The sequence below is a fragment of the Poecilia latipinna genome, unplaced genomic scaffold, assembly GCF_001443285.1.
Source record: "Poecilia latipinna isolate Pla-1442-1.1 unplaced genomic scaffold, P_latipinna-1.0 Scaffold208, whole genome shotgun sequence".
In the NCBI taxonomy this organism is placed as follows: domain Eukaryota; kingdom Metazoa; phylum Chordata; class Actinopteri; order Cyprinodontiformes; family Poeciliidae; genus Poecilia; species Poecilia latipinna.
Window position 1 is genome coordinate 98,555 of NW_015112824.1, and position 25,883 is coordinate 124,437.

A 25,883-nucleotide genomic window follows, 5' to 3' on the forward strand; every position below is an offset into this window, starting at 1 on the left:
CAACTTCACCTGCTGCTACCAGGCTCTTCTGCATAACAGCCATGACTCCGATAATAAGCTGCCGCCATGACCTCACCACAGATGTTTGGCGCATGCTCAAAAGCTCTTACAGTAACAGTGCAGCTTGAGAAACGGTGAGAGCTATTGTATTTTTCGCCCACCCCACAGGACTTCCTTTAAGACTTTGTACAGACTCTACATTTTCCTGTTGATTGTCTTTTTTTCATGGTGCCATCTTGTCTTTTTTTCATGGTGCCATCTTAGTCCATCTATGGTTGGCCTTAAGAACGCGCGATATGGGGCTCCACATTTTCATAGTGATGGATCTTCAAAGTCATGTTGCCGTTACCGTACTGATTACACTCACAAATAGCAATGGTTTATATCCACTAACACTGGAATAACAAGACCAAACCTGATCTGTTTGTATTGCTGGTTACAGAGGCCAGAAGGAAAAGGGGCCAGGGTGTGTGTGTTACTTAGGGGAAGGATTCCAGAGGTTTTGTGTCCACCAGTAATCTCTCAGTAACAATCTGAGCTGACAGATGTTTTTGGAAAGAATTACATATCCTGTGGCTCGTAAAGCAATTATCCAATCTCCAATGTCAAAAAAAAAAAGAAACACCAGCTTGTTTTGTGACCAGCAAAGGAAGAGCTTGAAGTTTTCAGCAATGATTTTGTATGAATAGCAGGGAATCTCCAAGGGATATCATTGGATTTCTCTTTTTTTAATCAAGTCTACATCCGGGTTTTGAAGCCCTTCAGAGTTCTGTGAAGGAGCTTCTTGAACATCTGGAAGTGCAGCTGCGTTCGGAGACTCCTGGTGGACGCGCAGCCTCAACACCAGACTGCATTGACTTGTCACAGTGACTCACTTCGGTTTCTGCAGTGGCGCTTTTCTTTGCCTGCTAGAAGCCCCGCTGTCAGTTCTATCCGAGCGGCGAAAGTGGGTTAAGACCATAAGAAACCGAGCAATCATTCCCTTTTCACCTCGTATAGAACGGTAACGCAACACTAACTAACTTAACATCAACTACACCTCCTCTTGAAACCCCTCCCTGCCTAATCCTGTCTTTCTTTCCACCTTCCTTTTCCTCCCTCCACAATTCTATGAAAATACCAGACTGTAAAGGGCACATAAAACACCCCCTTGTTCTCTATCGTTTTCTTTCTATCTCTTTTCTCTCGCCACAGCAAACACATTTCCACAGTGACCAAAACAATAACCTCTGTGTATTTGTCCCCCCTCCCTTCCCCCCACCCTTCCTTTCCTTTGTCGGTTTCGTTTTTTTTCCTCCTCATGTTTCCACCCCCTTAACACACCTCTGTGTGTCTCCCCTTAATACTCCCCCATTCCTTCCCTTGGTTCTGATGTTTTTTTTTCTTTCATGTTCACGTCGTTTGTCTTCGTTTCGTGTGTCGTGTGTCAATGTACGCGTGTTGAATGCATGTGCCCATGTGGCATCTGCGTCTGTGTGTGTGTGTGTTTGTGTGTGTGTTTTGTGGCCACTCCAGCGGCCGGATCAGTTACACAGACATGTATCAGATGCTAAGACACATGTGTCCGCCGCTAGGCCTCGGGAAGAGGTGTCCCGCCCGGGTCGCCTATAAGGTAGACTCGCCCCCCACCTTATCCCTCCACCCTCCTCAGCCACCTCAACCCTCTTTATTCCCCTTTCCTTCCCCTCATTCCTTTCTTTCCGCCTTTTTCTCTCCCCCCCAAACCCATTTCTCTCCTCACACCGCCCCATCGCTGGGGAGATCCTTTCTTTTACCAGCTGAAACATTGCTGTTCCTGTCCTCCTCCACCTCCTGATCACCCTCTCCCCCCCTCCACTTCTTCACCCCTCTCACCTCCTCCCAGTGGTGTTCTCTTCATTGTTTGTTGGTGGTTGTGGTGGTGGTGGTGGTGGTGAGCGCTGTCCTCTCTTCTCTCTCTCCGACCGCGGGGATGGAGGGATGGGCTTTTGTTGTGCAGTCAAGTGAAGTGATAGTGGAGTGGTAGTGAGTCCTCTCTTTTATTTGCTCCAGTCATGCCGCAGAAGTAAGGGAATGCAGGAGGAGTTTGCCAGTCCTTCTGCAATCTGCACACACTCGCACACACACACACACGCGCACTCACACATATGAGCAAAGCAAAACGTTATGCAATCGACAAAATGCATATGTGACAAAAAATAAAATGGTAGTTATGGTTTTTATTACATACCATTTTATTAAAATTGTAATTCTTTAGCCTGTCTTATGAAGAACTAAATCAAGGTAGACTTTTCTCAAAAACAACCTCTAAACAAGAATCATGAATTAAATGTGGTATTTAATCACTATATTGTTTTTTACCATAAAATTTTTTTATCTTTTCTTGTAGAAAAGGAAAATTGGAAACTATGACTTGTTGATTTCCATTAGTATTGCTTATAGCTACAGTTTTTGCATAACAAAAGCACCAGTAAACACTTGAAAGACAATGATATTTCTTCTTTTTTTTAAAGAATCTGGTCATTTCTACTGTATTTAACTTACAAGCAGCAGTGAAAGTGAGAATCGATAAGTGACATTCACACAGTTTGATTACCTGCTTACAAAGCAGTTACAGAAGGACCGGTAAGTGTTTCTGTCTTCAGTCTTCTGCGACTCTTATTTCTGCGGATGACACAATTGGCGGCATAAACACATGCCCACGTCCACCTGTATTCATACAAATAGGATTTTACTCATGCAAAAATAATCTTAAGAATCTTTTGGCCCTAGTAGCTTCTTGATTAAGGTATGATTTTTATTTTCTTTTAATAATGCTTTCTATATTTGGTAACCTAAGGCAAACTTTGGCATTTTCGGCTTCTTGGGGCTATGACCACCAGGATAATTTTTTTAGGTTGATCTTTTCAACATTTAATTTGTCTTTGTCATCTTTGTCCTTGTTCTTCTGTAAAGCCATGCTTTGTCCTTATATTACTGCCATCCAGGTTCAGTAAAACAGCATGGTTAACACACAATTTAATGATTTAAGATGGTCAGTAACGAGCAGTAAATTGATTATGTTGTTTGGTTGTAAAGACATTAGGTGGCATAAGATTAGACTTTGAAAAATTTATGGAGGTAAGCACCATAAGCAAAGGTCCAAAACAGGAAACCAAAGAGAGTGACAGGCATGGAAACCGGGTATGGAGGAAAAGGTGAATTTAGGAATCCAGGAGGTATAAATGCTGGGACCATGTGAGACTGGATACCGCAGTGGTGACAGCTCAGAGGGAATAAGGTATTGGAACCAAACAAGGGATGTTGACTAGAACTGAAGACTGATTAAATAAGTACAAGGCAACACTAGGTATCAGGGAAGCAACAAATTAACAGAACATAACAAAACAAAGAGTATCTTAAAAAACAATAATTCACGAACACAACAATGATGTCTTAAAAGAAACTCAAAACCAAAAGTGAGAGCCTTATATCGATGTCCTTTACATCGGCATGCCTATGTGGCACAGGATCTGCTGAAGGAACTCTGAAGGTTGGCCTTCAGATCGTTGAATTTTGTTTCCAGAGACTCTGGACAACAATGTGGAAGCTATGAGATTGGTACTGAAACAGTGTAGCGTGGTCCATAGAAAGGAGTAGTAGAAGTCAGCCTCCCTAGGGAGCACAGGAAAAGTCCCAAAAACCAAAAACTTGCAGAATCCTGTTGTCTTAGACCTCATAAAAAGGAATAGTAACATTCAAAGGGAAATTGTCTTCAACCCTCTTGATTGCAACTAGAACGTAGAGATGGGGGTCACCTCCAACCCCCTTGGCAGAAACAGGAGGCTGAAGCTGACCCTCCTGGGTTGGCTCAAGAAGTGTATCTGGAACAGCTGATGGGCAAGGAGGAGTGAGGAGGGAAGGCTAAGGGGACTTGAGACACAGAATCAGCTAAGTTGGTTTGAGATAAGTCAGAGGCTGATGTAGCTTTAAATTTGGAAGAGGCAGCGCAAGACATGAAAGAGGTTGAGAGATCTTGAGAAGAGGGAGTGATGCCTTATGATAAGGTGTGAAATGAGGATAATGCTAAAGAGGTTTGAGATAAGAAGTCCAGATGAGGGACACGTAGTGTGGAGGTTGTAGGAGAGAGACTGACTTGGATTAAGACAAGGCAGAGACTGAGGTGGTTTGAAACATGGAAGACGTTGAGGCAGCTTTAGACACGACAGAGGCCCTTGGCTTGTGAAACTGAAACGGAGGTCTCTTGAGATAATGATGAAGCTCAGGTGGCTTGGGATAAGGCAGAGGAAAGTAAAGCATGAGGAGATGCAGACCTAGGATGTGTAGCATTAAGGCTGGAGCTAGGAGAGGCAACCCAACAACTGAGGATGACAGGCATTTGGACTCTCCATGAATAGAGGGGCATCTTTAAAGACTACAGGGAGCATTGGCAATCTGACACTTGGTGGCTAAAAATGCATAATTGTCTCTCAAGTTCTGCCAGACCATCCAAAACTGAAGAAGTAGTATCAGCAGCTAAGCCCTCAGAGACGTAAGAGTGATGCTTGCAGTGTCTACGAAGGTAGGGGCTGAAACTTTGGTGGCGAGGCCCAAAGCTGTGACCAGGGTTCAGTTGGCAGTGGACATGATTTCTCTGGAAACTAGTCAATACTCATTTAAGTTGAAACAGGTATATATTTCCTAAAGCTTACACTTAATTATCAAGACCAAGTACATTTTGATGTTTACAAGGTTATTGGTGTATTCCCCATCATTTGTTTTACTGATTAAACCAAATCGACACCCTTTAGTGTCTCTGGCTTTTATTGTATCTGGATGCCAGCACTGCTGTTCTTTCTCTCTCTCTATTATTTATGCTAATTTAGTCCTTTAATTTCTTTCTTCCTGTTTTCCTTTACCAAAATTTGCTTTGCTGTTCCCTGTTACTCAAAAGTTTTGGGTCTTCTTTTAATTTCTGTTGCATTTTTTCAGCCTTAAATTTCTGTCTCTGTCACTTTGCTGTCTACTTCTGCAACTAATTGTCTGTCAACAATCACAGTCCGACTTCATTTCATCATCCCTTTGATCATCCAAGCTCACATTTTTCTACTGTACTCCTTCTTTGTGATCTGTCCACTGTTTTCTCTCCAGAGTGGTTAGCCTGTCTCTGAAGTTGACTTCATTACATATTTTAGCCTGTACAGTTTATAATGAATAGTTTTGTACAGAAAAGTTCATTTACAAGTCCTTTGAAATCAGAGGGCATCTGAAATGAGAATGGAAAGCTTCAAAGTGCTGCTACTTGCAATGCCAAGTCGATATTCTTGATCTAATCCTTAGTGGACACAAGGCTTCTCCCTTGGCAACCAAAGGAACCGTAGTAACCAATTATTGGTACTTCTTGAACTGACCTCTTGACCTATGTCAGTGTTGTTTTTAAGTCCTTGTCTTTATCTCTTGTGGTGTTTTGTAATATTCAACCACTCTTTTTCTCTCTCTTTACACACACATACTTACACTTTCCTTTAACTCCAGATTATTAATATCTTTTTACTCTCCTTATATTATTTCAGTGTTTCCACAAGCCTTCTCTCTCCCTCTCCCTCCTCATTCTCGCCTTCCCTTTTTATCTGTAACTGCATCTCATTAGCAGTCCTACATTGACAAAGTCTAGCTCTACTAACTGTCCCTATCGTGCACCCCCCTCCCCCCTCTATAATTCGCTCCCCTTATCCTAGAATGCTACTACCACAATGTCTGGTTGGTCCAAAACAAAACTAAAACAAAATAGAAAGAATACCATTCATCTCTTTTTGATGTCCCCTAAGTTTTTTCTCCTTTTAGGCAATGCCACAACTCAGATCCCTTCTAGTTCTGACACCCACTTAAGACAATGCACCCGTTTGGCATTGAGAGAGATCTTGACATGACATAAAGTGGTACCATTGCTGTATGATTTGACTTTGACCAAAGGATCAGTGAATGTGAAACAGTAGATGCTGCAAAAATAAAGGAAAAGAAAAATACAAAATAGATACTTGAATCCAAAAGGTAATTCCTGTGAGTTGAGGATACTCTCTTTGCGCGGATGCACGGCTGCTTGTCATGTAACAGTTTTGATTAAAGTTGTGGGGTAGCGGGTAGGGTAGATGAGTTGGGGCTTATTGATATTGAGAGTGAAGTGAAAGCATGTTGCATGCTTTGTTTGCATTTGTGGGACATTTACTGGGGTGTGTTGCGTGGTGTTTGCATGAAGTCTTTGCACTTTGTTGTCGCATGGCTCTGGTTGTATCAAGGCTGTTGCCTGCTGAGCGCTGTGAATGTTGGCCGATGCCCTTTGCCTGCCACATCACCTGGCTTTGGGCATGCCCGACACTCGCACACACTCATGTACACAGGCCTGCCGCCATGTCGTGCCCTCCATCGTGAGTGCCCAACGCTCATGTTCGTAGGTAAATCCGATGGATGCCTGCTGGTCAGGATAGGTACAGCAAGTGACCCAAGCTGGCCTAGCTTGCTTTGTCCTATCTGCAGGTTTCTCCATCTGTTTTACCAAGCATAGATATGTGAAGACAGGGAACCTCCTTACAGGTAGGGGGAGCTCAATAGCAGGTGCCTTGGTTAAATGAAACCATAGCTGTCTCCTGAATCCATGCAGATCTACACCAGTGATACTTTTATTGCTCTTCGGTCAATTGGGTTTTTTTGTCTCCAAAGGACTCCAATTAAGTTCTCTTAATTGCAGTCTGTGAAAATATCTGTTTTAGTGGTCAGAGAGGGTTGGGTGGGGTTTGGGTGGGGAGTTGGGCACGTTGGTGTATGTCAACTGTCATATACATATATATATATAATTCTATATGTGTGTAACAACAGAAATGTGTAAATGCGCACAAGCATTCACACATATAGGGAACATGGGCACAGGTTGGGTCGGATGCCGTTTTGGCTCTGATTGTTCTTCCTTTGTGGTTTTGCAGCTCTCACAGTTGCTTAGCAGCATTGGATAGTTGTGCTGTCTCATAGAGTATCACTGGAGAAACAGGAGACACCGGGACTTACTTTTTACAAGTTTATTGAAGTTCTAGCAAGCAATTGCCCTTGCATAAAATTACCACAACTGCATAGCATCCTTAAAACATGGAACCTCAACCTTTCCTGATACAGCTGGACACTTAAGACCCAAGTTAAGATTACTGACTGGGAACTCAGTCGTTCCTGCTTCAGGAAATAAAATCTGCAACTGAAATGAACCCAGTCCAGTTATAACCGGCTGTTGTCTATGGAGCTCTCTCAACCCCGACCCCTGCCCTTTGCCCTTCCCCCATCCCTGAGACTCAGGTACACCTCACCTTAGCGAAGACACCTCCCTTTCTCATCCTCTCATCCTGACTGGTTCTCCACAGAGGCTCCTTCGCATGGATCTGCCTGTTGCCGATGACAACACAGTGCATTTTAACTCCACCCTCATGGCTCTGATCAGGACAGCACTGGATATAAAGATTGCCAAGGGTATGACTTAACATTTATCCTCCCTACTCTCTGTGGAGCTGTGCAAGTGCATCTCCATAAATCGAAAAAGTGACGCTTGTATTTAACAGATTCACTACACTGTACCTCAAACAAGTTGGATACTGTGCCTCCTTACTCTTCTCCAGGCTATGGGATCTTGATTTTATGGGATCTTGATTTTACTTCTATATATATATATATATATATGTATATGTATATGTATATATAAAAACAAGTGGAAAAGTTACCTTTTTGCTGAACAGAGGAGAACCAGTGAATAGCAGTCCAGCCCAGAGTAGAACATTTGATTTTATCTCTTGTTCAGGGGGGCAGAACACAAAGAATTTGACTGTGGCGAACCCATAACCATAACCCATCTGTAGTTGCCTTTCCAAAACAAGTGTGCAGCAAACTGTGTCAATATGCCACATAATGTCAAAATAAGACAATTTCCCAATTGCCATGTCTCTGTTATATAAGAAATCAAATTAAATCACACATGAATAAGTTTGTTCAGGCAATAAGTCATAAAAAAAAACATGCCGCACCATGATCCTTCAACTACTTTCTCTTATTTTCTCCGTCGTGGTTTTGCATGTCAGGCCTGAGAGAACCAGTACATTTATAGGTTTTGAAATCCAGGTAATGTGAGCTGATGCTGGTGGTACCTTCAGATTCACTTGACAGTCTGAAGTGTGCATATCATAAAGATCACACGTTGCAGAGACTGCCCTGCAGTGGTTCAGTAGTTTGTTGATGACTGTATATTTTCAGGCTGGCTGCTTCTACATCTATGGACTTTAATGCCAGTTATTGTCTTATATAATCTTCACCATTCCTCCTTAATGTGTCAGTGCCCCAAGGATCTGATCTAGGCCCTGAAAAGCTTTGCACAAAGCTGTTGGTGTTAATAAGCACCTGCCTGACTATCGTCTCCATTCCTATGGTTGTGTAGGGTATAACAATGTCTGTGTTCAAAATATATCTATTATTTTATGGTCTTGTGTATTCAAATAAATTTGAGCTTATATTAGTGGTATGTCGAAAACAGCAAACTGAGCAGAGAAATTCATTATTTTTATGATTTCGCATTTATTGGGATGCACTTTCTTTTAAGATAATTCAAACAATATGTGTGGCGTTGCAGTTCCTGTTGGAAAAAAACTGTTGCAGATCGCATCTGTGCCTGACGTGAACTGATTACTTCTTTCATTTTTGGGTGAATGTGTACATGTGTGAAAGGATGTGGCATATTCCTTTAGTAAAATTGTAGCATTTTGCCTCCTTCTTGTGTCCTCTCTCCCCGGGTTTATGTGTTTCTTAATTTGTGCTAATCGGACGTCTGCTTGTGTATGCAAATATTCACTGTGTACGCGGACACTCGGTCGCTGGCTCACCCAGGCGGTGCAGATAAGCACCAGATGGATGCAGAGCTGAGGAAGGAGATGATGGCTATCTGGCCAAATTTATCACAGAAGACTCTGGACCTGCTGGTTACTCCACACAAGGGTAAGTCGCAGGAAAGCAACTGACGGTGGGCATAGTGGTGTGGTGTATCTGTGTCCGATCACCGACTCACCAAGAGGACAGCTTCTACCAGTCAGTGTCATTCACTGCTTTGCACCTCCTGATCAGACGTATGCAACATGAACGCTGGCTATTCCTGGCTCTTACCCACATGCATACATCTAACAATCGATCATACACTGCTATCTAATGGCAGATGATGGTTAAAGTGACGTGAAAACACTAGAAGTACAATTATATATGCGTTTATGTCAAACTATGGTGCACAGACATGCAAACAATACAGACCACCAGCATTTTATAGTTTAGAAGCTACAATCACAAAAATCAGTGTGTGAAGACGTTTTCTGTCATTTCCACAGTTACAAGAATGCCTACAAATACCTGGAAATGATGGCATGCATGAGCACGAGGGCCCCCCATTGTGTTTTTTAGAATCAGAATATACTTTAATAACACGGAGGGGAAAATGCTTATTTGTTGTCAAGCCACTCCATCCAAAGTGATAAATATTAAAGCACTTTGGATGGAGTGCTTTAATATAGCACATTTTCAGCTGCCTTGTTGCTGAAAATGTACTATATAAATAAAATTACCTTATTATCGCATACAAATATAACTATAAGTGATATAAAATTTCTACATAAAGAAAGTTATATATAAGTGTGATATAAGTAGTTTAAATATGATCTAAGGATAGTTCAATGTATTTTATATATTTATTTTATGTTAATTCATACATGAGTCTATAAATGAGTCCACAGTGTACTTAGACTTAAAGAGACTCAGAGTTTGGCTTTGAAAAGTTAATCAGCAGTTTGCAAAAGCTCAAAGTTTTTGGTAATGTGGAAAGTGTTAGAGGGGGATATGGCAAGCCATTTAGTCACATATTTTCACATTTTGCAATAAAAAAAAAAATCCAAAGCAATAAAGCAGAAAACAGCAAAGGAAATTCAATCCCACTGGACTCGTTATGTTACCTTGTGCTACAACTCCTAACAGTAGAGTTTTATATGAAAATATTTAACTGTTTGAAATGTTCTGTATTACTGTTAACGTGAAATTAAACTGGAATAACTCAACTTTATTTGCTACACTCCTTCCAGCAACAAGGCAGTTCAAAATGCTTTACAGCATAAAAACATAACACAATAACCAATCATAAAAGAACAATAAACATTATATTTTGTCAGTCATCAAAATCATCAAGAAAATGTAACATTTCTGAGTTTTGTTGAGTAATACAGTTGCAAACTTTCTTGAGCAGTTCTGAATTCTCAGTTTGTAGTTAACTGTAAACGCAGCGTTCGCTACACACAGTCAGTAATACATGCATTCACTCACTCAGAGAAACATTACGACGTCCGTTCCCTCACCGACTGTCTCTCAACCCACTCACTCAGTTCTGGTATCAGGGGTGCCCGCTATAGAAGATCCTCTATAGAAGTCTTTTCACTACAGGAAAATGCAGACCAGAGAAATGTCTGATCTCAGCTGATCCTTTCAGATGATTGTAATACTAATTTTTAATTTTGCTTGTAAAATGGGCCAAATGCACCATTTATGATCTTGCATGTTTATCAGCATATTCTTCTTGTTCAGCTAAATGCATGACTGAATACAATATCACCTATCTGCTATTTTTAAATAAAAGTTAATAAGAGGATTATATAAATGTAAAGAATGCTTAAAGGAGCTTTAAATAAGTCGGACCTGCAGCCACGCCACTTTGAAAACGTGAATTTTGAAACAATGTTTTTTCCTACACAATGGGGAATAAAGAAACACACAATCTCAAAGCTCAATATTTTTCTATTTTAAATGTTTTTGTGTTCCATCCAAACTCTGGAACTACATGGCTGGAGTTTTTAGAAAAAAGATTGAGCTTCTGTTTTCTGGGAATTCTGGGTCAAACGAAGCGTTTCTTAGTGAGGTGGCTCAATCGTCCTCAGCCTTGACAAACTTTTACCTTTTTTTATTAGAGTGTAGCTGTACAGTAACAAAATAAAACAATGTTAGCTACAGTGTTGAGCACAAACTCTGCCTGTGAAAAGACTACAAGCTTTACTGTGCTAATAACTGTACAGTGTTGTAATATTGTGTTTGTTGCGCACCAGCAGCGGTTACAGCTGACTTCCTCAGAGCGATAAAAGAGCTAGAAGCCTTCATAAAGTTCGGCTCCGCCAGTGAAGATATGCAGAAAGCCTTTAAATAAATATATCTTTTAAGCTAAATTTATGGCGTTTTAAGGTCTTAATGATTTTAAGACTTTCTAAGAACGCACTAAAACAATGTTTTAGTTGCATCTTAAAACACCATGCATGACCACTGGTCATCTTATTTTTTTTTTTTTTGACACATTTAAGAAACTATATGGGTTCATACTAATGTGTAACACTGGAATGTTTGTAACTCATTGAAATATCATCACTCACTGAATTCTTTACGACTCCATCAGCCATTGTGCTTAAGACAAAGATCAGCAACAAGGCAAAAGGTTAATTCGCATTTAAGCTTTTTTTAACTGGAGCGCCGATCCTATCGAAGTTCGGTATGTCACAGCTGCCACCGTTGCCGGTGCGTCTTGCATGCTGTTGTATTTTTCTGTGTCCTGTCTCCCACTCCCATCCCCCCCTCACGGCTCAGGGTCCCATCTCGCTCGGGTCTAATCTTCCAGGGTAACTTGTCATTTTCTCAGCAGCCACAGACTTGACGGTGGGCAAAATCTACGCTGCCATGATGATCATGGAATACTACAGACAGAGCAAGACCAAAAAGCTGCAAGCCCTGCGAGAGGAACAGGTAGCCCCTCCCCCCCCCCTGCTTCCCTCCAGCCCCCCCACCAGGCATCCCTGAAAAAGCCCCATAGTGCACAAAACTAGATTTATTCTTCTGCTCTCGCTAGGCATCTTTGTAGGATACTGCTATGCTTCTGGAAAAATTTGTAAATATGAAACAAAAAAAAAAATCATTAAATGACATAAATTGTATAAAGATGCCTTTTCCCTTGCTTTAAATAGACGCTCCTGTCCTTATTTTTGTTGTTTTGCATGTATCCTGGCATTCTTTATGGCATCATGTTGCTCAGTTGTTTGCCTTTAATCTTTGCAAGTTGACTTTATCGAAATAGTTGCAGCCCTTTCTCTTCATGCTACTTTAGGTTTCATTTCTTTTCCATGCTCTGACAGTAACGCTGTGTTTTTTCCCCCCCTGTTTTTTGCTTTGTTTTCGTTGGTAATTCTGAACATAATGATGATGATGATGATGATACCACATGGCCTTACCTTTTTGCTCATCGTCAGTGCTCCTCCCTTCCTGTTAGTGATCGACTACGCGATGCACTCGCTTCCCACTGTCTCGATGTTTTCGGTTCACGTTGTGCACACACGGAAACATCTCTCCACTCTCATCGTAAACGTCCTGATTCCATTCGGCTATTTGAAACGTTTCGGACCGTTTCGGTCTGTCAGGCGTTTGCAACCTTCAGGCTCCGGATAGATATTTTTTTAAATAAATTGTTTAAAGCCACAAACCCCACCTCCTGAAACCAGGAGCTTTCGGTAGCATCTTCTGTTAGCAGTTAGCACCGTTAGTGTTAGGTGTCCTTAAAGAATTGTGGACACAAATTTATTGTAATTTCTTTTCCATGGAGGAATTTCTCTCTTGCAAACGAAATGCAATGCAGTGGAGACTGGAGAGTATGTTGGTCCAGTTTGTTGGTGTGTCCTTGCATCATTTTTATGTCATTTATTCTTTCCTGTCCTCCACACTCATGTTTTATTAACTCAGAGGATACAAGGATGAATCCACCTTTAACAAACATCAGACTCGATAGGATGGTGTGTCGGTTTTAGTGAATGGCATTTTGATTTCTTTTTCTTATAAATTATTAAATTATTCATAAAAAAAATAATGCATTATATTTTGATTTTAGTCGTTTAGGATACTATTGTACAACCTTTTATAGTTTAAATGTATTTATTCATTTACTGAACAAGCGAATCCACCAAAACTTTATTTTAAACACAGACAATTAAAATCATAAATGGCACAGATTTAGTTCAAATAAGGAAAACATATAGAAAGTTTTACTTAGGAGTTATTTCTTGTTTTGTTTAAACAAGAAATAAGATATAAGATATCACTTGCAGGACAAGTGTTAGCTACTAAAACGAGTCCAACTTTCAAGCACAGGTAAGAACGATACACACAACTACCAGATGGCAAGAACCTGCAGTATGCAGCATTAAGAACTAAATATTAGATTTTTACTCACACACACACACCTAATGGAAATTTAGAGAGACCCATCAGTGAAAGTGCATAAGGAAATGTGTTTATTATTTAAACTGAAAGGCAATGTTTAACAGTGAAAGGTGGATTCTTTCTTAGCCATTTGTTTGTACCTCCACCCATTCTGTTGCACTGCAGGAAATCACCACCACCACCGTTTGACGTCAGATTTTTCATTTTTGTCTGTTTTTTTATGTCTCTTGCTTTCTGTCTTGTAGTCTATTATCTCTCTGCCTCACGTCTCTGTCCTTCTCATGGTCTCTATCGATCCATCTGGATGGTGATAAAACAATGTCTTATCAAGCTCTTCGTCTTTGGCCGGTCCAGGTTGACCTTCACCTTTAACTTGGACTGTCGAAGCCTGGTTTTATTACTTTGATCTTCTCTTTTTTCTTGGTTTACTTTGTGATTATTGGTGGAATGTTGAATGACAATTGCTGTCTCGCTAGCTGCATTTCCAAACAAACCTGCGCATAATTTTGTCAGTGTTGTGCTAATGTTTAAAAAACACAGTTTCTCAACTGCGGTGTTTCCATTAATAAGAAGCACAACTTATGTGAATGAGTTTGTTTTCATAATGATATAAGAAAAAACATGCTGTGACGTCACCCTCCTCCCACTTCCTGTCTTCTTCTTCATGGTTTGCGCCAGGAGCAACATGTGGTTGTTGATCATGTGATTTGTGTACTGTAAAAAAAAAAAAAGGTGTTTCCCTTGCAGTTTTTTGGAACACACTAATTTCGATGCAGCTGAAAAACCACCAGATCCTCACGCAAAAAAAACTTCTAAGAAAAACTAATTTTTAACAAAATTGGCGTCTTTTCAACAAGCAAATTTAATTTTGTAATTCCAATTTTATGGTCAATGGAAACGCAGCTATAGAGTAACACAAATTCCCATGTTCGCAACACCTTGCACTAGATAAGTTGTTGATGTGAGATGTTTTTTTAATTAACTTCTAGACTTTAATTGGCTTCGGGTAATGCAAGACAAGTCTGTTAGCTTTCGTTGTTTCACTGATTTAGACAAAATCTGTTTTCCTGAACCTGCCTTGTTTCTGCTTCCTGATCAAAGATCCAAATAAGTGTGTTTCTTTTTGGCATTTAGGCCAAAAAGAATAAATTCGTGCTGTGGATTTCCCAATCGGGACTTTCTTGTCTTGGACACCAATCCGAGTCATTTTGCTAAGCTATGATCTACATAGGAGAGAGACTGAAAGACGGGCTCAAGCCATTTTAATAAAACCCCGTGTTATTTTGCCGATACCTGTGAACACATCAGGCCTTCTGCTAATTTATAGTAATTTCTCCACATTTTTGGCAGAGCAGCCAATTAACGAAGGTGTAGCATAGAAAGCGTGTTACCCTACACTCTTTTGAACGGCTTGATGGATGTCTAGCCGTATAGAAGTACAGGATCAGATGTCAACCTTCCACCAAACTGCATGTTACTCAGAAACTTTGTATGATGAAAAATTGACAGGACGGTCAATTTAAAATTTCTGGGTACATTATTTTCTTATCCATGTCATAGTTCTATATGGTAATGTGTTCTAAAACGTGTGAATTAAGAGCAATCTTAACTCAGACTCCTAAGGTAGAAGCTCCACAGTGACGCAGATCCTGAGATCAGCTCCCTACCTGAACACGACGCACTCCGTTCTTCCCAAAACAACAAACGGTTCAGGCTGGACAGAGGAGCTCGGATCAGCTGTCCAGTGGCCAGCTTTACCTTTCGATATCCACCACAGCCATGTGCTTGCCGATGGCGCCCCCATGTGGGTGCATGCTGCGAGTGCATCCTGTGTTTGTGTCCTTATGTGTTTTTTCCTCCCCTGTGAGTGTGCCTGATGCAAGCCTGCAGGCCATGTCATGTATCTCACACAGAACCGAACGCCATTAATGTTTCAGCGCATGGAGCCACCCTCTGAGGGAGGGGGCCCGGAGGGCCAGGCGGGGTCAGGCCAGAACGGTCTGCCCAGCGTTCAGCCGGACAACATCAACAGCATGTGAGTGGACCGGATGAGAAAATGCAGGGGAGCCTTTATGTGCTTCTAGGTGTTCTTGTTTTAACGTTTCAAAACAAGAAAAACAAGAACCTCCTCAGTTTTCTGCCTTGAAGCGGATTATGGTGCCGGATGATAAATCTAGATAATGTTTAAAACATCACCATCTGCTGGAGCTATTGACAAATTACATCGGTTTTAACTTTATTTAATCAAAACTTTCATTTTCTTTCACTTTCCTGCATCTTTTAGAACATTTCAGTGAGTTTGAAATGATCTGCTCTGATTAGCCCAGGTGCTACATACCTGGGTGAAACTTTCACTGAGATGTGTAAGATCCCCTCAAAGTTATCATGACATTTATTTTAAATCTGGAAGATTTTTTTTTTATTATTTTCCTAGAGTTGACTTTGAGAAGTGCCTATTACTAACAATTATGAGATTGGAATTTCTTTAGATTTGCTGATATTTAGAAACTTTTCTGTGCAAAAAAAAAAAAATGCAGCACCGTGAAAAAGTTTGATTTCTTGGTTTGTCAAAAAGAAAAAAGTCTACATTGTCGTAATTTCAGCGTAGAATTTTGAGATTTATACAATTTGGAATAAGACTGTACCAACAAAATGTGGAAAAATGAATGCTGTGAATATTTTCTGGATGTGCTTAGCAGTTTGAAAATGCCTTCAAAAAAAAATCCCTAATTCATATCATATTTCACCTGTCAGTTAAATATTTCACATGACTATGTTCTAAAAGTCGACCATGTATCCAAGCTGAACCAAAAGCTGTGGCTGAATGTTTCGTGTGTGTGTGTGTGTGTGTGTGTGTGTGTGTGTGTGTGTGTGTCTGGACTCCAGACCCCCTGAAGGTGGTTTGACTGAAAGCCAATCATGGATGACGGCTAAAGCACAGGAAATGTTCCAAAAGACCGGGAACTGGAGCCCGGACCGGCCCTACCCCGACGACGTCCACGAGAACCGCCACAATCCCCAGGTACGACGAGTCCCAAACTAGTAACCCGTGGCAACACGCAGTAGGACATGACTCTAAAGCAAAGCAAAAGTTTTTCTCCAACCGTACGATCTGTGCCTCGGAGCAGCGTTGGGTTGGTAATGACATATTTAAACATTACCAGTTGTTTTAATGGAAATCCTGCTCAGGGTTTCTGCTGTTGCAACACATATGACAGAATTTATAGAAATGAAACGGTGTTAAAGGTCTGAAAACACGTAGTGTGTCTTTTTTAAATACATCAGCCTAGCTAAAAGGTTGTTGGCAAACTTACTTCTCCATACATCTGTCATCTTCTTTTTTGTCCTTCATGAAATTCCCAATCATATTCTGTGAGTCCAGTGGGGTTTTTTTCTTATTTTTTATTTCTACTTCCATCGACCTCGTGTCCTTCAGCCTCGTCTCTTCACGCTGCCTCTCGTTGAGATGCTGGTTTGGACTTCGTGGACGTTCGTTGTGATGTGCACCTTCACTCTCCGCGCTGCGCCTTGCTTTCACTTGTTTGTTGACGCTTCCACTCCTCAAAGATTTAGCTCTAGTTTGGAACATGTCATGTAATATGAGCAAAGATTGATTTTGATTCCACAATATGCCTTAAGAGACTTTTGTCTCCTACGGCATGATCATGCGTTTGACACTTGATGCCATTTTTGCTGTAATTTGAAACATTTGGTTGGCAGCTTTTTACATGAAAATGTCTTTGCTTCTAAAAATAATAATAGTTTATTCATTGTCAGTTGTTGAACTCCTGCGTCATAGTGGCATACATTAACCTACATCACATGCTTTATCATAAAAAGATTTTTTTTTTTTTTTTACTGACAGTTTGTTGTGGCAGTATTCATCCCCTTGAACTTTCCTGCATTTTTGCCACCAAACACTTTATGTATTTTATTGGGATTTTATGTGTTAAACAGGACAAAGTAGTGCATAATTAATATAAAAATCTGAAAAGTGTGGCATTCATATGTTGTCGTTCAATGTCAGTATATTTACAGCGGTTGTGTAGAGGTGTAGAAAGGGAACCCTCTGAAAATGGAAAGAGTTTGAGACAAATCCAGACATCAAAACACGACTGTCCATCTAAACCAGGTCCAACATTTACTGTCCTAGGAGCCACAATTGGCCTCAGCCCAGCTAAATAGGGCTTGTTTAAATGTTACATGACCCTTAAAAAAGACAATTTATTATTTTTGATATACTTTAGGAAAGTAATGTTAATTTATGAAGAATGTTTTTAGGTTTTAAAATAATATTTTTAAAAAATGTAACTTTTGCGGAAAAGAGAATGGATATGTTTCCTTATGTGGGGATGTTGACATTTTACAAAAATAAAATGAAAAACAAAATAAAACGGCACAGATTCCAATTTAATGACAAAAATATTTATATATACGCAAAACAAAGTCACTAGTATTTTTATTATTATTAGTAAACAAAGCATGTATCAGAAAACGGCTTTGTAAAGAGGCCATTAACTAGAGAAGTGGTTGCACAACTCTAGAGGAACTGCAGAGATCCACAGTTCAGGTTGGAAAACCTGTTGACATCTCTTAGTTGTGTTCTCTGCAAATCTGGTCTGTTTGGAGGAATATCAGTATTATTGGGTCCACACCCAGAAAATGTTCAAGGGTTGGCCAGACCACACCGGTAAACATATAAGCTGCTAAATATATATATATATATATATATATATATATAATTTTTTTTTTTTTATTATTTATTTGTTTTTGTTTTTTTTTTTCAAATGTATTTGTCTATTTCACATTTCTGTCTCGATTGAAGAAGACATCTCTATATGACCAGATCATGGTCCTCGTGGAGCGAGGTGGCTGGTTGACATTTTTGAATGGTTGCCACGGGGGATTAAAGGATTCCTCAAACATGCATGAAAGAATCAAAGCAACCCTCCAGGTGTGTTTTTAATGAAGGAATAACCTTATAACATGATGTAAAGCTAAAAAACGTTGAATTTACATAATACTGCCCCTTTAAACTAGCGTTTAGAAAAATTATTCCTACCCTTCTAACTTTCTGAATTATAATTTTTCTACTCCAGCAGCAGTTTGACACTAACAATGTGGAAGGTAATCAATAGGAGACGTGTGTCTTCAGCACGCTGTTTCTCCAAGGTGGTGGCAGAATGGTGCTGTGGAAATGCTTTCTCTTTAGCAGGGAAAGAGGGTTTTGGAAGTGAACCTGTGTTAGAGGTTGAAGAAGATTTGAGTCTGTGCTTTGTTGTTTTCTTTCCACTTCAAATCTGCTTCTCTGTAATTTTAGCTTAAGCTAAGTTAGCTTCAGCTAACATGTTAGGTTAATGCTGGTATAGTGAGCACAAGCTGTGGATTATACCACATTATAAATGAGTAAAGACGAACTTTCCTTCAGCTTGGAGTCACTTTACTGAATTGACTATGAACCGCTGCGTGTTTATCAAATAAAATCCCCCAATAAAAATACGTTAAAGTTCGTCAGAAAAATGTGGGATTGTTTAAGGGAAATCAGCTATTCTGCAGCGCGCTGTGCCGTGTCATCCTTTAGTCTTTTTGGGTTTTGCACAGCAACAGGTTGCAACAGCTAATTTATGCAACTCCCCCGTTGCATAAATGGAGTCGGAATATTAAAGTTTTCTGAAAATAAATCGATTCCCTATTGAGTTTGACTTCATTCCACCTCCCTTGGTTGGTCAGCGAGCCAGCACCGTGTCAGTGTCCAGTCGCTCAGCAGACGGCGGTCACGCCCCCCCCTCTCATTGTGTTTTGCAGACTGTAGAGATGAGGGAGATGGGGCGGGACGGGTACTCCGACACTGAGCCCTGTCACCCAGTGGATGGGCATGGGCGGACGCTCTCCATGCCCCGCCTCTCGGCAGACAACCAAGTGAGCACGATCATCCCACCTCCTCCTCCACCTCCACATCTCTCCATCCTTACTTTCCATCCTCAGCTCCGGTTATTAGTTTGAAGTGAATCGTCAAAGTCTTTCTTCTCGCCCCGAGCGAGACGAGTCTGACGATAACCTCAGCACAAAAAGACATTAGCAGTACTCTGTGATGAATTTGGTTGTTTTTATTATTACATTTAATGATTTTAATAGTCGTAAATATAATCCACACCAAAAATATTTAGCATTCTGATATTTTACAGAATGCCTAGTCGTACCTGTAAGTCATTATTATTGGACAGATTATGAAGTTTGCCCTTTTTTTGTAAATTGTTTTCGATCATGTAGACTCAACTTTTTTGAGAAAGACTTTTTCATTCATTTCCCGCTGCCTTGTTGACCTGCATGACCTTCATCACCTCCTGACTTCACTTTTTTTTTTCTAAATGGACCTAAAGATGAGAAAGCCTAAATATGTATAGAGATACATATCTAGAAAAACAACAGTCCCAGTCAGAAGTTTGACTTCTTATTTGAAATAACTAAATAAGTTCATCCAAACTGATGACTTGTACATCTTATGTAAATTGTATAAGGTTTAGTGCTGGGTGATAAAGCTTAAAAATAAAATCTCACATTATCTCACATTTGATTTCCCATTTTAAAAAAAAAAATTCTTACTTTTTTCCATAATGAAAAAATTACAAATGACCGAACACATTTTAAATATTGGTGAATTGGCCTGACTTTAAAGTCACAACAAACAGAAGCTGTAACAAACACTCTTCTAGCAAAAGATGGTGACTTTTCCTCTGAACTGTAAAAAAGTTCATCGGTGAAAAGAAAAAATGGAGATCTTCAGGCATAGAAAATTGAGTTAAAAGATAAAATTAATTGATCACCCAGCCCCATTTATATTCCTTCCCTCTTTGTATTTATTAGTTCATTCCCATTAAACCTTGGTGTGTCTGTCTTGTGTGAGCTGTAGCCAGAGGTCACGTTTTCCATGCTCATTCACTGTTGCTTAGTGTTTCTTGATCATCTAATCAGGAACAAATTTATGCAAAACTGCCAGATTTTGCTGCTCGATGCTGAAAAATATGTAGAATAAATGTAAAAGAAGCCTGTTAACATCCAGCTGACTTTCCTTATCTGACCTTAACAACAATAAAAAATACCCAAGTTAATCAGAATCAAAATTAGCTTATATTGTTGTACAGAAGCAAAACAAAATTTGTTTCGGTACAGCCGATCTGAAGAACGCAAAAGAACAGAAACAAACAAAAGACAGGTGCCAATCTGTATAATTTTTTTTTGTTTTCTTCACATATGTACATTTTTTTATTTTATATGTATATTTTGGAAAAGAGTTAGTGAGGAAAAAATATCACAAAATGTCTTTCAAATATTTCAAAACTTGCAAGTTATTCCTCCCTAAACGTGATGAGTAGTTACAGTAACAGCTGTCATCAGGTGTTATAACTTGCAACGAGTCTATAATATATTTTTTATGAATTATTTATTGTTTTGTGTGGTTGCATCGGTTTTGAAGCCTCTGGCTGCAGTCACACACACACATGTCCATGAAAAAGAACCACGGCCAACATCCCACTACATGAAGCCATGTTGCTCTCACTCTGGTATGTTCATTACTGAATTATATATATATATATATCAACTTCAACACAACATGTGACACAGGGGACATGGGAGAAAATGTTAGAAAATATCTTTAGTGTTATTAGACAGAAACATCTGCAGTTTGTTTCCAAGTAGAGTTTAGTCCATCTGTCTGCAGAACATATTTAACGTAAAACTGATACTCAGATTTCAAGGCAGGATCTTCTGGAAGTGAATGACAAGTTTTTTGAGTGAGTGTGTGTGTGCATGTAGGTGTGTGTGTAACCTCTGTGACTTCCTGTTGTCTAACACTGCTCTGCCTTCCAGAGAGCTCGTGGTGTTTTGGTAAGTGTGTTAATGAGTGTGAGCGGGTGGACGCTGGCAGCTGCCGTCTCCTGGACGACACACACTCCTCTGTCCACCGTCTGCACTCTGGTCTCTGTGTACTAACTGGGTTCTCTTTCTCTTTTTTCTGTTTCCTGATCTGTCTCTTCCCCCAAACCTGAACTGTGTTCTTTTCATTCATTTTCTGTTATTATTTTTTTTGCCACATAATCAAATCTATCCATTATCTCCCATCTCTCCCTCTCCTCTGACTGTCTGTCTTCTCTAACTTTGTTAATTCTTTCTGTCTTTGTCTCCTCTGTTTCTTCTTTCGGCCCTGGTGACTGTGCCACGTTTGGACCTGTGCTTTGTGTTGTGTGTGTGTGTGTGTGTGTGTGTGTGCGCGTGCTGCACTGCTCCGCTCTACGTATCATCTGTGTGTTTGCCTGCTCTGCAGCGGAGAAGACACAGGCCCCGTGGAAATAACCTCAGTGTATGTACCTCTCTCTCCGTCTCTGTCTGATTCCAGTCCTCCCCTCTGCTTTCCTCCGTCTCTTTGTCTTTGGTTCACTTTTAAATTGTAATTTGAAGGCTCATCATCTCCCTCCAGGCGGGTTGCTTCAACCAAAGTTCACTTGGTGTCAGTTTGCCTGTCTCTCACTGTTACGGCAATTTTTCTTTGTAGTCACTAAAGATTATTACATTACAACATGTACAGTAGAATAATAACCTCAATGGTTGCTTAGAAATAAAAATATTCCACTCCTACTGGCAGCCAACATGTCTGTTGTCGTTTATGAAGTTACACACGTCTAAAAACTTTACAGCAATAATTTCATATTATTTAGCCTGTAATGAGTGAAAAAACTGGTTCATTTTTCAAAGCTAAATTTTAACCATTAATTCGTAAATATCAGTTTTAAACTACGTATATAATTAGCTGGCTAATTATTTACCCTCAAACTAAATTTTAGCTCCAAACGAAATGTTTACTTAGCAAGCTAAATATTCAGTTTCAAAACTAAATATTTAGCTTATGAAACAAAATAATTAAATATTCAGTTCATAAGCTAAATATGTATCCTCAAATTGGATATTCACCTCCTAGATAAAAATTTAGCTTAAGTACTTTATAAACTAATTATTTAGTTTGGAGCTAAATATTTAGTTTCCTAACTTGATATTTAGCTCAGATCTAAATATTTAGTCAACAAGCTAAATATTTAGCTCCAAACTAAATACTTAACTTGCTAACTTAATACTTTAAAAACGTAATATTTAGTTTGAAGCTAAATGTTTAGCCTGCCAAATTAAGACTTAGTTTGAAATCATGACATTTATAAATGGATGAATAACATTTTGAAAATATGATTTAGAAAAATGAACACCTATTTTTTTGTTTGTTTGTTTGTTTTTTGTATTGAAAATTAACTGTAAAAATTATTGTTGGCAATTTTTGATGTGTGTAACTTTACAAAGGCACTCTCTACCAACAAGCCTTATGGTGTTGCTGTTGCAAATTTTATTTATTTTTTTGAATAATAGATTAAAAAATGTTGATGTTTTTTTTTTTTACAATCACTGTAAAAAAAGTCAACATTTATTGTCTTGACCCTAAATGTCAAGACGATAGAAGATGTAATCCTGTAGGTTTGATTATCTTCATAACTTTGAAAACGGTAACAAGACCAAAACCACTACAGCTAAAAACATTAATTTTGTAAAAAATTATTTTCTCTTTAAGTGAAACCTTCAATGAAAACACTGGAGATTTTGGCTTCCTGTGGATTTATTTTAAGGTTTCTCTTTTTAAGTTAGTTTTCTAAGGTATTAGGTTGAAATACAAACACATTTTTCAAGCCTTGTTAAGTTTATTCACTTTTAAAATCAGTTCTTACTTCTAGCTGTTCGCTGGATTAACTCATGAATTCATTTCTATAAAACATTGTATCTTCTTAAACAGAGAAAATCTGAGCCTCCAAAACCCCAAAAAGTTGATAGTGGAGGAAGACTTTGGTGCTCTGCATTATTAATGATACATAATCTAAATATGTTGTCATGTTACTGATAAATATAAACTGTTAATACTTCTTGGAAGGCATCTAAAGTGGACTGTTCGACTTGAAAGCTGTCTGCTCTACAAGCACAGAACACAACTTCAAATTTGTTTCACTTAAAAAAGACTGTGAAACATTTATGGATATTTTACAGAATTAGTTTGTATGACTTATGAACTAATGTCAAATGAAAATGTCATAAAAGTCAAGTTAGCTTGATTTTTTTTTTTGGCTGTTTTCTAAAGGCAGCATCTTGGTGTTCTTGATATGAAGCTCACCCACCTGGACTCCAACTTTCTTTAATCAAACTGGGACTTTTTTTGTTACACTATTCTGATCTAATTTGGTTTCATTTTTCCCCCTTCCTCTTTTCTCGAGTCTCCTCTCTTTCTGTTTGCCCTACTTTCTCTCGTTCCCAAATTTGCTTGTGTTACGCTCACAGCCATTGTTTGCTAACTTCTGACTTTTGCTTGGAGTTTTTGCTCGTACACAGCATCTGACTGTATGTCCTCCGTACGTGTGTGTGTGTGTGTGTGCGTGTGTGCGTGTGTGTGCGCTCGTGTGCGTGTTGGGTCTAACGGGGGTATGCATACAGTGGTGTGTGTCCAATTACGTTGCATCTCTGCTGATTGGTTCGACTGAAGCATGGACTATGTTGGCGGTGTGCTGGCATGTCGTCAGTCATGCATGAGTTTCACAGCAGATGGGCGCAGTAGGAGACCAACGGGGAGAAGCTTGTTGGCCGAGACTTTGTGGTCATACTGAATCTGTAGAGCCGATGAAAGGGGATGATGCATGATTTTTATGTCATTTAACCGTTATCTGCCGAGGTTAGACCAACTGAGATCGAAGATCTCTGTTACAAAGGAGCCCTGGTTTTAGAAATGAACGCATACCAATGACTGAGGAAGATGTCCAGTCAATTTTAGAGTAGAACAGTGAGAGGACCGCGGATGGCAATAAATCTCAACGCCCCACTGTGTGCACCGTCTTCCATGGAGTGAAGCGTTCATAAAAACTGCATCGGTACATCCCCGCTAATTTCTGTTTCACACAAACAGAACATGCCTGTTCCTTTGCATGTTGTCTGTCTACAAAACCAGTCTACTGTAACTTTGCTGTGAAAAAGTTTGTAAAAGCTTAAAACTGCTGAATGATCACAACTCTGCACTTTCCTGCTCATGCTTGGCGTAAACCTCAACACAAGCATTTTGAGACCTTTTGCTCAAAGTGTATGACAATAGAGAAATGGTGTTTTGTATTTCTTGTCACCATGGTGCCCGGATCTGAGAGCATCACACTTGAAAGGCCAAGAGGCTTTGCAGCGTAATGATTAGTTGAGGCTGTAAAATTAAGATGTCATCTAAAAAGAAGACCTTTAAGTAACATTTAAATAATAATTTTAACTTCAGCCTTGTACTGATTTATTGGCAAACTACTCATTACAGTACAGTAAAGTTTTCTCAATAAAGTCAACTAAAGAAAAGGTTAAAATGTTTTTTTATTCATCTAAAAAAAAAACATTGCAAAAATGTTTTGGTTTTTTTATGCAAAAAGTAAAAATGCGGTGTTGTTCATTTAGTGTAAATACGTTTTCAGACACTTTGAACTCGTGTAAATCAGTTCCAGTGGATTGGAGTGGATGTTTTTTCCACCCATTCAAGTTCCACTAAAAAGAACCCTTAATGCTTCAGCGTCATTTCGGACAATGTCATGTTCCCAACTTTGTTAGAACCGTTTGGATATGTCCCACTTCTTCTCTGAAATGACACAAAACAAGATCCATGAAGGTATAGATGGATGACCTTCTTGTCCAACATCAGTGTTTGACCTCACAAATGCTTGTCTGGAGAAATCGTGAAAAATACCATAAAGACACTCTGAAACATTGAAATCTCTTGCCCAGAACATGACGACTGAGACAGATGGAGCAGGATTTCAACCGGCAACCCACCAAGTTGTACATGAAGACAAAAAATGAGAATAACTAAAAACTCAAACACATTGACGCATAATCTAGTGTCAATGTAACTTTCTATCTTAAAGTGTAACTATACGTCCCTGTGAAATCATAACCCCGGCCCCAAACCATTTTTAGAGAAATTCTGCCAAAGTGGGCGGAGCCAAGAGGCTGACGTGGGCGTGGTCGAGTGTGGAGCTGTCAACCAAACTGTAGCATCCAAACCGATAGGCAAATTGAAATACTGTAGGAATAAACATGATTACATAAACACGTTTACACAAATATGTCACAATTTCCAAAGTAACAATAGATAGCACCCTTATGACTCTTAAAGCAACAATAAAAAGCAATACTCACACTTGTTTTTCATTAAGAGTGAAATGTGTTGAATAAATTTCATTGTCAAAGAAAGTTGTAGTAATTGAAAGAGTTTAATTTTCCTTTGAAGATGCCACTTTTTCTAAGAGAACGTCTACCTGATGAGAATGGCTTTCTTTATTTGCTGGCCGAGTTTGACGTGGCTGCCATGAGGTGCAATGATCCTCTGCGATGTGCATGTGAGGCATGGGGGGGTTTTCTCATCCTCTTGCTTGTTCTCTGCCTCTTTCTGTCCTGCCTGTCAGTGAATATCTCTGTTCGCTTCATTCCTTCATGCTTTGTGGAGATGTGGGTTGATTTCCCTCACACATTTTGTTTTCTGTGCGGATTCCAGGCATGAGTAATGAGCAAGTGTTGCG

At 39.5% G+C, this 25,883-nt stretch overlaps 1 protein-coding gene and 1 long non-coding RNA gene across 19 annotated transcripts in view; one reads left to right on the plus strand and one right to left on the minus strand.

Moving 5' to 3' along the window:
- Positions 1 to 25,883, plus strand: part of cacna1ab (calcium channel, voltage-dependent, P/Q type, alpha 1A subunit, b) — a 105,501-nt gene that overhangs the window by 69,952 nt on the left and 9,666 nt on the right. For 5 of the 18 annotated variants that reach the window (XM_015031450.1, XM_015031431.1, XM_015031435.1 and 2 more), the window contains 8 exons: positions 7,362 to 7,467; positions 8,869 to 8,976; positions 11,693 to 11,796; positions 12,297 to 12,311; positions 15,174 to 15,295; positions 16,147 to 16,282; positions 19,066 to 19,179; positions 21,584 to 21,619. In XM_015031450.1, the coding sequence (XP_014886936.1) occupies positions 7,362 to 7,467; positions 8,869 to 8,976; positions 11,693 to 11,796; positions 12,297 to 12,311; positions 15,174 to 15,295; positions 16,147 to 16,282; positions 19,066 to 19,179; positions 21,584 to 21,619 (741 nt within the window). Of the gene's footprint in view, positions 1 to 1,515; positions 1,613 to 7,361; positions 7,468 to 8,868; positions 8,977 to 11,692; positions 11,797 to 12,296; positions 12,312 to 15,173; positions 15,296 to 16,146; positions 16,283 to 19,065; positions 19,180 to 21,583; positions 21,620 to 25,883 lie in introns of all 18 variants that reach the window. The other 13 variants (XM_015031443.1, XM_015031445.1, XM_015031432.1 and 10 more) reach the window with 12 other exon arrangements.
- Positions 19,857 to 24,618, minus strand: LOC106946813 (uncharacterized). The gene is made up of 3 exons (XR_001424834.1): positions 24,604 to 24,618; positions 24,355 to 24,358; positions 19,857 to 20,339 (listed from the first exon to the last, which is right to left on the minus strand). It is a non-coding gene; the product is annotated as an uncharacterized LOC106946813 (long non-coding RNA).